At 44.6% G+C, this 13,059-nt stretch overlaps 1 protein-coding gene across 5 annotated transcripts in view; it reads right to left on the bottom strand.

Annotated features, from left to right (window-relative positions):
• Positions 1-13,059, bottom strand: part of wu:fj29h11 (uncharacterized) — a 59,225-nt gene that overhangs the window by 23,004 nt on the left and 23,162 nt on the right. For 4 of the 5 annotated variants that reach the window (XM_064950592.1, XM_064950593.1, XM_064950595.1 and 1 more), the window contains 13 exons: positions 11,512-11,692; positions 11,167-11,333; positions 10,692-10,853; positions 10,364-10,539; positions 9,928-10,112; positions 9,480-9,704; positions 7,709-7,818; positions 7,297-7,530; positions 6,999-7,113; positions 3,593-3,785; positions 3,359-3,506; positions 2,992-3,169; positions 2,704-2,881 (listed from right to left, as the gene is read on the bottom strand). In XM_064950592.1, coding sequence (XP_064806664.1) covers positions 2,704-2,881; positions 2,992-3,169; positions 3,359-3,506; positions 3,593-3,785; positions 6,999-7,113; positions 7,297-7,530; positions 7,709-7,818; positions 9,480-9,704; positions 9,928-10,112; positions 10,364-10,539; positions 10,692-10,853; positions 11,167-11,333; positions 11,512-11,692 — 2,252 coding nt within the window. The remainder of the gene's footprint in view (positions 1-2,703; positions 2,882-2,991; positions 3,170-3,358; positions 3,507-3,592; positions 3,786-6,998; positions 7,114-7,296; positions 7,531-7,708; positions 7,819-9,479; positions 9,705-9,927; positions 10,113-10,363; positions 10,540-10,691; positions 10,854-11,166; positions 11,334-11,511; positions 11,693-13,059) is intronic. The other variant, XM_064950594.1, reaches the window with a different exon arrangement.

Raw genomic sequence — 13,059 nt, 5'->3', positions numbered from 1 at the left:
AGCAAAATGCTTGTGAGCCTTGATCCTGACTAGTCTCCCAGTCTCTGCAGCTGAAAAACATACCCACAGCATGATGTTGCCCCCACCATGCTTCACCGTAGTGATAGTGCCAGTTTTCCTCCAGACATGACACTTGGCATTCAGGCTAAATCTTGGTTTCATCAGACCAGAGAATCTTGTTTCCCATGGTCTGACAGCCCAGGCGGGCTGTCATGTGCCTTTTACTGAGGAATAGCTTCCGTCTGGCCACTCTACCACAAAGGCCTGATCGGTGGAGTGCGTCTGAGATGGTTGTCATCCTGGAAGGTTTTCCCATCTCCACAGAGTAACTCTGGAGCTCTGTCAAAGTGACCATTGGGTTCTTGGTCACCTCTCTGAGGTGGGTGTGCCTTTCCACAACAAGGGTGTGCCTTTCCAAATAATGTCTAATCAATTCAATTTACCACAGGTGGACTCCAATCAAGATGTTGAAACATTTCAAGGATGATCAAGGGAAACAGGATGCACCAGAGCTCAAATGCAAGTCTCATTGCAAAGGGTCTGAATACTTATGTAAATAATGTTTTTTATTTGTAATACATTTGCAAAACATTTGCAAACATTTCTAAAAAAAAATGTTTTTGCTTTGTCTTTATGAGGTATTGTGTGTAGATGTTTATTTAATCAATTTTAGAATAAAGCTGTAACGAAACAAAAAGTGGAAACAGTCAACGGGTCTGAATACTTTCTGAATGCACTGTAGATTTCAGTCATAGCTAACTCGGCCACTCAGGAACTCGTCTTGGTAAGCAGCTACATTTGGCCTTGTGTTTTAGGTTATTGTCCTGCTGAAAGGTGAATGTAACATAAAATCTGGAACAAAGTGATGGCGTGTGAATACTTTCTGAAGGCACTGTATACTATTCAGTATATGTAAAGACAAGATTCAATTGAGAATAGCATGATGGGTGAGAATGATGCCCATCGTGTGCAGTCTAAGGCAAGAAACAATGCACGCCTTTTTTCCTTGACTTTTTCAAATCATAGTCACATGCAACATGTTGCCTAGCCCAAAGGCCTATATGTTTTGATAAGGTTTGTTTCGCAACTAAAGTGGCCAAATAACTCCAAAACATAGCCTATAGGCCTATGATCCATAGCCTACAGAGCCTAGCGAGCCATGCAATTGCGCAATGACTGGCCACTATTTAAAAAAGGATCCCAGCTTTCTCGTGGTGCTATATTTATTGGTCAATTCTTAAAATGAAGCCCATTAATCTGCTTTACAACTGGTGCTATTCAAGTGCAGGCTGCAGATGACTTTTTGTGAGCCATTCTAAATAAAAAACGATTTCACACATATTAGTAGGTTTTATGTAAAGACCAGATTAAATTGAGAATAGTCTGATGGGGTGAGAATATTATCAAGCACTTGTCAAATTGGGAATGCGACTGATGAAGTGTGTGCAGCCTGCGCAAGAAACAGAGTAGATGCCTTTCATGAGACTTTTATCAAATCATCAGTCGCATCAAGCAGCTTTAGAATGTATTTTAAAAAATCACAACACAGCCTAACGTTTGAGTCACAAATAAAGTTGCATAAATTACTCTAAATTAAGCACAAAATAGCCACATGTGCACTGACATTCTTGCGCTGGAGTCTACCCACACACTCGCTGGAGTCTACCCACACACTCGCTGGAGTCTACCCACACACCCGCTGGAGTCTACCCACACACCCGCTGGAGTCTACCCACACACTCGCTGGAGTCTACCCACACACTCGCTGGAGTCTACCCACACACTCGCTGGAGTCTACCCACACACTCGCTGGAGTCTACCCACACACTCGCTGGAGTCTACCCACACACTCGCTGGAGTCTACCCACACACTCGCTGGAGTCTACCCACACACTCGCTGGAGTCTACCCACACACCCGCTGGAGTCTACCCACACACCCGCTGGAGTCTACCCACACACTCGCTGGAGTCTACCCACACACCCGCTGGAGTCTACCCACACACCCGCTGGAGTCTACCCACACACCCGCTGGAGTCTACCCACACACTCGCTGGAGTCTACCCACACACTCGCTGGAGTCTACCCACACACTCGCTGGAGTCTACCCACACACTCGCACACACTGCACTGACACGCCGACACACAAACAACATACGCGGAGCACACACGCATGTTGACGCCGCACACACAGACACGCTTTCACATACTCTGCTGCTAGTTTATTCTCTATCCTGATTGCCTAGTCACTTTTACCCCGACCTACATGTACGTATTACCTCAACTACCTCGTACCACAGCACATTGACTCAGTGCCGGTGCTTAAGGTAGAAAGCCTCGTTACTGCTATTTTATTGTGTGCGGGGAACAATAAAAGGCCACTCTAAAATGTGCACATTTTCCTAACTTTGACTCTGCATTGGAAGCAACTCGTAAATAAGAATTTCACAGTAATGTCTACACCTGTTGTATTAAGCACACATGACAAATCAAATGAGACTTTACTACTAGACACACCTGGTGTAGGTATGTGTTGTCACTCAGGTGTGTGTGTGTTTTAGCTGGTATGATGTCATCAGACTCACCTGGTGCGTGTGTGTTGTTGGCCAGGTGTGTGTGTAGTCAGTTTGTTGTACGTGAGTGATGCCACCAATAACCTGGTGTGCGTGTCGTCAGCCAGGTGTGTGAGAGATACCACCACTAACCTGGTATGTGTGTGGTTGGCAAGGTGTGTGTTGAGAGGTCTCTCGTCGTCGACCCAGTGTGGCAGGATGTATCCCATGGGGCCACTGGTCTTGTCGAAGCACAGATGGAATCCGTTAGAGTGGATCTCAGGACAGTCAGTCACCTTGAACACGGATTTAAAACCTATTCCCTTCTGACCTAAGGAAGGAGAAAGACATGGAGAAACCATTGAGAAAATACTTTTGGTGCACCTCAGATCTGGTCTTAGATTGGTTACCAATAGGGTTTCAAATTCTTTTAGCTGTTACCTATGTATCCGTATTTGTGTTTGCCCTTGGTGCTGCGGCCCACGTCACAGATGGCCCGGATGTTTTTCTCCTGGAAGCCTGTCTCGTTGTTTAGGACAGTCACACAGTCTTTCTCCACAACAAAGGCCAGCGCAGGGACAGGGCCCCCCTCTGTCGGGTAACTGTTATCATCAGCATTCTGTGAATAGCACAATGAAGAAAGCACATTCTAAGTGCATTGCATACAGTAGATCTCAAAACACCTGGATGAGCTCAGGCAGAGAGAGAGAGCCAGAGGGATAAAGGGATAAACAAGACAGAGGAGAGGGGGAGAGAGACAGAGAGAAACAAAAGCGAGAGAGGGAGACAGAGGAGAGAGTCAAGTCACCTGTATGAGTTCCAGTACAAAGTGTGTGTCTTTGCTGTAGAGTTCAGTGGACAGCCGGTCCAGACTGCGCCCCAGCCTCTCCTGGTGAACAGTCATCAACCTCTGACCCTCCTCATTTAGCTCTACTCCAATGCCAAACTCACTCTTCCTGTAACAGACAGCATTGTGAAACCAGGTTAGTGTTTCTATTCATGCAATGTATCATTTTATGCATTAGGCAGTATAAAGACAAACCTGATGTCATCAATTATGTCCTTGTGGCAATCCACTCTGCTCTCTGATTGGCTATCAGCGTTGTCCGCTTTCTCAGGCTCAGCCAATGACTTCCCTTCCTTCCAGGCTTCCTCTCCGTCTCTCTCGGTGTGTGTGTCTCCGAGTGTCTCAGAGGTCAGCTCATATAACTCATCGTCATCTTCATCACAGCCCTCTGAAGGACGAAGATCTGTTAGAAATCTGACTGTATTTTGACTACTAGGGATGTGACAAATGTAACATGTATCTTAACGTTTAAAGCAGGGGCTGGAACCAAAACATTTTTTTTTTCATTTTGTTCTGAATAGAACCACTATTTTTTTTGTTTCGTTCAACAGTTCCGACCAGCAAAATAAAGTTCTGAACCAGTTTGAACCCAAAAAAATTACTGGTTTGTATCGTTTCTTTCTGTTCCTTTTTCAACCTGTGAAATCAACAGATTTCTTTTTTTACATTTAGCTTATTAATAACCCCCTAGAGTGGATGTCAACGCCCCAGTGGAAATCTAATTAGAAATCCACTGCATCCAACAATGTTGCACTTCCGCATCTGCGGTGACAGAGCTAGAGCGGTGTTTGTCAGACCATGAGACATCTGCGATGAAAGGTGACAGAGCTAGAGAGGTGTTTGTCAGACCATGAGACATCTCGAAAAGCAGTCTTCTCACAAAATCGCCTGTAGCATCTGAACGGTTTGGCCTAGAAACTATACTGAACAAAAATAAACGCAACATATATACATTTAAAAGATTTTACTGAGTTACAGTTCATATAAGGAAATCAGTCAATTTAAATAAATGCATTAGGCCCTAATCTCACTGACATTATGGGGTATTGTAAGTAGATTGATGAGCAAAATGTTTTATTTAATCAATTTTAGAATAAGGCTGTAACATAACAAAATGTGGAAAAAGTCAAGGGGTCTGAATACTTTCTGAATGCACTGTATGAGCAAGAACTGTTGAAAGCACATGACCTACCAAGTGTCAGCAAAAGAAGAAAAACCACAAGCTGAGGAAGCTCCTACAGAAGTTAGTGAAAAGGCATTAGTGACATACGCAATTGCCATTTAATGGAGTTCCACACTTTATATAGATTTATCAAGCCACTTGTAGCGCTGCCGACGAAAAAGACCATGAGTTGCCTCCCAAGTGGCACAGCAGTCTAAGGCACTGCAACGCAGTGTTGCGGCGTCACTAAAGCCTGGGGTTCGATCCCAGGATGTCATTAACGGCCGTGACTGGGAGTCCCATAGGGTGGTGCACAATTTTGCCCAGTGTCGTCCGGGTTAGAGGAGGGTTTGGCCGGGGGGGGCTTTACTTGGCTCATCGCGCTCATGAGCCAAGTAAAGCCCCCCCAACTGCTTGTGGTGGGCCGGGCGCCTGCAGGCTGACCTCGGTCGTCAGGTGAACGGTGTTTCCCCGACACATTGGTGCAGTTGGCTTCTGGGTTAAGCGGGCGGGTGTTAAGAAGCGGATCATGTTTCGGAGAACGCATGACCTTCGCCTCCCGAGCCAGTTGAGGAGTTGCAGCGATGAGACAAGATCGAAATTGGGGAGAAAAAGGGGGTAAAAAAAAGTCAGCATCTTGTGTGACCACCATTTGCCTCACGCAGGGCGACATGTCCTTCGCATAGTTGATCAGGCTGTTGATTGTGGCCTGTGGAATGTTGTCCCACTCCTCTTCAACGGCTGTGCAATGTTGCTGGAAATTGGCGGGAACTGTAACACGCTGTCGTACACGTCGATTAATTAAGGCATTTTTCACGTTTTCATAACGATCGGTAATCGGCCTTTTTGGACGCCGATTATGGCCGATTACATTACACTCCACGAGGAGACTGCGTGGCAGGCTGACCACCTGTTACGTGAGTGCAAACAAGGAGCCAAGGTAAGTTGCTAACTAGCATTAAACTTACCTTATAAAAAACAATCAATCTTCACATAATCACTAGTTAACTACACATGGTTGATGATTTTACTAGTTTAATTAGCTTGTCCTGCGTTGCAAATAATCAATGTTAATTTACCATTGAATTACAGCCTACTTCACCGATATAACGAGCGCATTCGCGAAAAAAGCACCGCCGTTGCACCAATGTACCTAACCATAAACATCAATGCCTTTCTTAAAATCAATACACAAGTATATATTTTTTAATCTGCATATTTAGTTAAAAGAAATTCATGTAAGCAGGTAATATTAACTAGGGAAATTGTGTCACTTCTCTTGCGTTCTGTGCAAGCAGAGTCAGGGTATATGCAGCAGTTTGGGCCGCCTGGCTAGTTGCGAACTGTGTGAAGACCATTTCTTCCTAACAAAGACCGTAATTAATTTGCCAGAATTTGACATAATTATGACACAACATGTAACAGCAATATTTAGACTTGGATGCCACCCGTTTGATAAAATACAGAACGGTTCCGTATTTCACTGATAGAATAAACGTTTTGTTTTCCGAAATGAGAGTTTGCAGATTTGACCATATTAATGACCTAAAGGCTCGCATTTCTGTGTGTTTATTATATTATAGTTAAGTCTATGATTTGATATTTGGTAGGCAGCAGCAGGCTCATAAGCATTCATTCAAACAGCACTTTCCTGCGTTTGCCAGCAGCTCCTCGCAATGCTTGAAGCACAGTGCTGTTTATGACTTCAAGCCTATCAACTCCCGAGATTAGGCTGGCAATACTATAGTGCCTATAAGAATGTCCAATAGTCAAAGGTATATGAAATACAAATGATATAGAGAGAAATAGTCCTATAATTCCTATAATAACTACAACATAAAACTTCTTAACTGGGAATATTGAAGACTCATGTTAAAAGGAACCACCAGCTTTCATATGTTCTCATGTTCTGAGCAAGGAACTTAAACGTTAGCTGTTTTACATGGCACATATTGCACTTTTACTTTCTTCTCCAACACTTTGTTTTTGCATTATTTAAACCAAATTTAACATGTTTCATTATTTATTTCAGGCTAAATTGACTTTATTGATGTATTATATTAAGTTAAAATAAGTGTTCATTCAGTTTTGTTGTAATTGTCATTATTACAAATACATTTTTATTTATTTATTTTTAAAATCGACCGATTAATTGGTATCGGCTATATTTTGGTCCTCCAATAATCGGTATCGGTGTTGAAAAATCATAATCGGTCGACCTCTAATATCCATGGCAAAAAAAAAAAGGGGAAAAATGCATCTCTCTTCCTACTAACGTTACAGCATTGTTGAATTAGGTATTTGTAAATAAAAAAATCCCTTTATGATGATGATCGGAGCCTGTTTGGAGTAGTTTTGTGATAACTGCACTGCAATTTTAATTTTTTTATAAATAATAATAATAATAATAATTTCGGTTAGGGATTTTCTAAAACTCACCTGCGTGCTGTGGCTGAGTGGGGTGGGAGGAGTCAGAGCTGTAGTCCTCTGGGAACTCCTCATCCTCACTGAGAGTCTGAGAGAGACTTCTGCTCACAGAATCCACAGGAGCTGGCTGGAGATGGGATAAGAAAGAGCGAAGGGGGAAGATTTTTTACAAAGCAAAAAAGTGGAGCTTTACACTGTATGAAAACAAAACAGCAACAGATACAAAACAATGGACAATATTCAATTAATGAACATTTTAAATATGAACTGAATTGACCCCATCACTTATGGTAATCTCCCCTGTTCTGACCTTGGTCTGGTCAGCTGGTGGTGTTTGGGCCTGGTTCTGGCTCTGGTTTAGGTCCTGGTTCTGTGGTGGGCTGAGCTTGGTGTGGTAATCCTTGACCCAGTCTGTGATGCCAAGCACGATGCCCAGCTGGTGCAGACAGTTGAGGTGGCGCAGGTTGGACCGGGCTGTAGACAGCAGCACCGCTTTAGACTTGGCCTGGCCACCCAGCACCCGAGAGAAGGGCTCCAGAAACACCTGAAAGGAGGGGGATGGCGAGAGTTTATACAGGTCCAAATTGATTACAGAATTTCTTTCCACTCATGGCTGGTTTTGAATATGAACTGTAGGGCTCCCTTTTGGGCCCTGGTTAAAAGTAATACTGTACAAAAGGAATAGGGTGCCATTTCAGACAACCTGTGACTTGAACACTGACCTGTTGCAGCAGGGCCCGGCAGGTTCTGGTGGGGATGCGGATCAGACAGTCCAGGAGGAAGAGAGCCACAGAGCTGAAACACGACCCGTCCTCCTCAGCCCGTGACAAATCTGAAGAAACAATGATTTATATATATAAAATATTCTTATTGGACTTCTGTTCATAACCCCCCCCCCACCCTCACACAGACTTTACAGAGATCCTAGGGCACAATACAACTTTTGTCCGATTGCGATTTATCCCCAAATTCTGTTTTCTCCATTTTCTTTTTCAAGGTTTGTTTTTTCAAAATGTTTTCAGGATTGCTCTCAATTTTAGGGCTAGACATTCGGGGCTGCCGCTGGCCCGGCAACATCTGCTGAGCACACCGGGCCAGTTAATCAAGCTTTCATATGGCCGTATATTTGTATTTAATCCTTTACGTTTGACACTCAAACTTGTTATCAACCTGCATCCGGTTTCCAAGCGGAGTCAAGAATGTCAAAGCCTTCCCTCTCTGTCTCGAGTGAGCCCCGCCTCAGTACGTTCTAGATACTCACGCCAGAGTCGTCATCAATTCAGAGTTGAACACAGGCACGCGCATTCCAAAATCACAGGATAAAAGTCCCCACCTGCTTTTCAGTTTGTTTTTTTAAATATCAGACATCCTACATAGCAACGTCATTATTAGCAAAAAAAGGTTTACGTAGGCCTTGGCCTACCTACATGTAGCTACCTGATCACCGACAACGATGAGACAGCCTATAGGGAGGAGGTGAGACCTGGCCGTGTGCTGCCAGGACAACACCCTCTCCCTCAACGTGGTCAAGACTAAGGAGATGATCGTGGACTACAGGAAAAGGAGGGCTGAGCACTTCCCCATTCTCATCGACGCGGCTGTAGTGGAGCAGATTGAGAGCTTCAAGTTCCTTGGTGTCCACATCACCAACAAACGATCATGGTCCAAACACACAAAGTCGTGAAGAGGGCACGACAACACCTATTCCCCCTCAGGAGACTGAATAGATTTGGCATGGGTCCCCAGATCCTCAAGAAGTTCTACAGCTGCACCATCGAGAGCACTGGTTGCACCACCGCCTGGTATGGCTCAGCCTTTGGTCGCAAGGAGCTACTGAGGGTAGTGCGTACCAAGCTTCCTGCCAACCAGGACCTCTGTACCATAGAGTCACTTTACCCCTACCTACATGTACATATTACCTCGACTAACCTGTACCCCCGCACATTGACTCGGTACCGGTACCCCCTGTATATAGCCTTATTGTTATTTTATTGTTGCTCAAATCTTTTACTTTAGCTTATTTAGTAAATATTTTTCTTAACTACATTTTCTTAAAACTGCATTGTTGGTTAAGGTCTTGTAAGTAAGCATTTCACGGAAAGGTCTACACCTGTTGTAATCAGCACGTGACAAATACAATTCCTGGCCGAAGTCAGTAATTTCCTCATTCGGCCAGTAGTTTCACCTGGTACTGGTCCGGTGTGCCACTGGCAAATTTACTTGAATGTCAAACCCTGGAAATCACAATTTTTTCTTAGAAAAACAACATAAGTAGATGTTCTAAGTCCACAACAATGCTTAAACCACATCAGGAGACCACTGGAGGTATGGGAAAAATCTAAGAAACATTTATTTTTGGGTGTCGTTACCCTTTAATTTAATGCAAGCGCACACCAGGAAGATACCTTTTAGGTGAGAAATGTTTCTGTAGCACTCATAGACACTGGATTGATGCAAATAATCATGATATCAAGTTTCCCATCGCCTTCTTACCTTCCTTCGCTACCGCCGCCGCAAGAGAGCTCTCCATGTGATTGGCCAGGAGGGCAGTGGGGGCGTTGGCTGTCCCATCAGCCACCACCATGGAGACCAGGTGTCCTGCCGTGCCCACGGGGTCAAGGGTCATGGCTGCCTGGGAGAAGAGCTTGTCCCCTGTAGAGGTGGTGACCCGCAGGAGAACACCCGGGAACACCTCCAACGCTGACAGGTCAGTGCTCGCTGCCCCACAACAGATGGACATGTCATGTATATTTATTATGATCAATTTTGTACTGATGTTCAATTTAGAACAAAAAAAACAAAATGTCAGTATATAAGCCCACCAACATGATCAAACATTATTGGCCATCAACAGATACATTACTAACAGTAACACTACAACCCCAGTCTAAGACTGTAGGGGCTAGGGGGTCAATTTGCAATTGCTATGTATGGTTCCTACCAGCGTTCCTATCAATGAAGTCCTTAAGGGGTCCGTGGCGGGGCCTGAAGACCAGCTCCCACTGGCTCCACTGACCCAGCTCATCCAGTAGAGGGCAGGAGAGGAGACAGGACAAGGCCTGGGTCTGAGATACCTCCCCTAGGATACCCACCGTCTGCTGGGCCTCACCTACACTACTGCTACTGCTGGGGGGAAAAGGGGTAGAGTAATAGAGCATGGAAGGAGTGAGAGAAAGAGTGAAAGGGGGTTTAAGATAAGTGAAAAGGAGATGGACTGATCAAATCAAATGTCAAATTAAAGGCCGACTTTACACCCAATCTGCCTCCAACATTCCACTGTACTGTACTGTAGGAGATAGTCCCAAATGGTACCCTATTCCCTACATAGTGCAGGGATAGTGCACTATATAGGGAATAGAGTGCCATTTGCATCTTACCTGGTGTCTCTGGGGAGCAGGGCTGCCTCGTAGAGCACATGGCTGAGCCCTCCTCCCAGAGTGAGCTCTCTCTGGCGCTCCACCAGTCCCACCAAGGTCCTAAGAGGTCCTAGCCCCAGGTCTCGACTGTCCCTCACCCCGTAGTGGGCTCTCAGACACCACTCGACGTGGGACAGCTGGGAGGAAGACACCCACAGAGATAGAGAGATCAATAAATATGATCAGTACAGACGTTTAGAAGTTTTTTTATTTATTTACTTTTTTAAATCATAGCAATCAATAGGAGTGTGTGTGTGTGTGTGTGAGCGTGACCACGCGTCTCACTCACCCCGTCTGGTTCGTCGGCTGATGTCGTGCCACATTGTTTGATAAACTCAAACACATCTTGTCTGTTGGGTCTGAAGCCACATCCCTGGCCCTGCCAGTCCTGACCACCACCACCACTAGTGCTGCCCACAACCACAGCGCTGCCTACTGTCTCCTGCAGGACCTTCACACAGACAAGAGGAGAGGATGGATTCATCAATACAGAATGAGAAGTATCAGGCTGTGTCTGAAATCACACACTATTCCCTATTTAGTGCATCACTATTTAGTGCACTACTTTTGACCAGAGCACAGGCAAAAGGAGTGCACTATATAGAGAATAGGGTGCTATTTGGGACATGCAACTGCAGTCTAGAACGGTTCCTCTCCTCGCATCTTTTTCCTCATGACCAATGAAGGAAGAGGGGTGACGGGAGAGGGAAGAACAGGAGAGTGATTGAACAGACAAAGATTAGAAGAGAAGTAGTTTATGTTACCTGAGCATGTTTGACCAGGAACTCCAGAAAGGAGCCCTGCTCCAGAGACGTGAACTCTGTGACCTGGAAGTGCTTGGCTAACTTCCTCTCCAGAGACGCCGCATGGGCCAGGGTGAATGGAGAGCTGTGATTGGACAGGCTCTCCTTCAGGACCTGCTTGACTGCGGCTGAGACACACACACACACACACACACACACGTAAACACAAAGGTCATTGTTGTACATTCACGGTCATATAATATGATAGGATTCTTTAACAATTTCAAGATCCAGATTCCCAACCTACACTTAATCTTATCATTGATACGAAGTGAGACACTGATAATGAGCGATGTTAGCAGCTACCTTCGCTGGGTGGTGTGGCCTGTGTTTTCTCCTCAGCTCTCCTCTCCTGAGTGTGTCTGGCTGGCTTCTCTTTGGGCACCAGGTCCTGAGGGGCAGCCAGCGACCCCCCACAGATAGCCAGCTGGAACAAGGCCCTGGCCAGACGGTCAGCTGACACACGCAGCATGAAGTCCTGCACTGACTGGACAGGAAATGACAGCACACTCCGTCAGTCACATTACGGCATTAGAGAAAACCATAACCTCTGAGACACAAGACATCATCCTAAATAGGACGGTGTGGGCAGATTTGTTTGTCAAATAAAATGTGGGCCAGAAAAAAAAGGGCAGTTATTTCAAAATATATTAGGTCCACTATAATTCATACCTACTTTCAGGATTTAGACGTTCAAGTGTAGTCCAGAGTTGTCTTTTTATCCATATGAATCATTTCCACAAGACAACAAACATAAAACAGGACTGTTGTCCATCCCTGGCCTAGATAGTACCAGAGGAACGCAGCCTACAAGTGTCTGGTTCCACTGTCAGAACTCCAGACAGTGGAACATATTCAACCCAGCATCAGGCTGAAACAGCTACAGCTGAAGCAGGCTAGCCAGCCAGCGTTTTGTTCACTAACAACTTTTTCCTATGGCTTTGTTAAGGATTAGCCAATTAGCAAGTATTACTTACGGTGACATTTCCTTAATAAGCAGAGAAGAGACAGTTGCTCACACACATTTGACTGTGATCCACCTCTCTCTTACTCCCTCCCTCTTGCTCATGGACCGAAGCAAGGGCTTAGTGGAATTGTCACCCAGTCTCAAATAAAAACCAGGGCATGATGTGACATGTCATGGGGGATAACCAGCTAAATCCCACAGTTTTACACAAAGTCCCCAAGCAGAGAAAGAGGGATCAGAGCAGCCTTCTGAGGGGTAACAGAGAGAAGGTTAATGAGGTTTCTAGAAGACTTAGGTCAGAGGGAGGAGGGATTCTAGGGTCAGAGTTTGACCTTTAGAAATCTAAACATTTGTAACTGTTGGAGCCAGTTCCTATATTTCTTTGGTTATGCAAATACTTGTTTATTAGGTCATATTGCGCCATTTAGATTAACTTAAAACCAGTTGCAAGATTTGAGACATGTCTTATCTTGATCTTTTTAGTTTAAATGGAATATTGGATCCTTTGTTTACCTTGTACTTATCATTTTGGATTCTACAAATACACTTTTAAAGTTTTATTCATCAAACCATTGGATTCTTGACTTTCTATGGGATTTTGGATGTGCGTCTTAAATTGTGCAACTGGTTTTGCCACGGCTGATCGAAAGCCGCTACATTTAAGTTTTTTTTTTAAAGCAAGAGGAGTTAAGAAACACTGCATTTTATGTGACAGTGATCATGCATTGGATTTCTGCCAGAAGTTGAAACACAGGCAATTTCTCTGTGCTTTGGATGTCTCACAGGGGGCAAACAGTGCATTTGAAAAGTATTAAGACCACTTGACCTTTTCCACATTTTCTTACATTACAGCCTTACTCTAAAATTGCCAGTCTTACTTTAAACTC

This window comes from Oncorhynchus masou, chromosome 31 (assembly GCF_036934945.1).
Source record: "Oncorhynchus masou masou isolate Uvic2021 chromosome 31, UVic_Omas_1.1, whole genome shotgun sequence".
In the NCBI taxonomy this organism is placed as follows: Eukaryota; Metazoa; Chordata; class Actinopteri; order Salmoniformes; family Salmonidae; genus Oncorhynchus; species Oncorhynchus masou.
The sequence above is the reverse complement of the archived record's forward strand: the minus strand, read 5'-3'. Positions and strand labels throughout refer to the sequence as shown.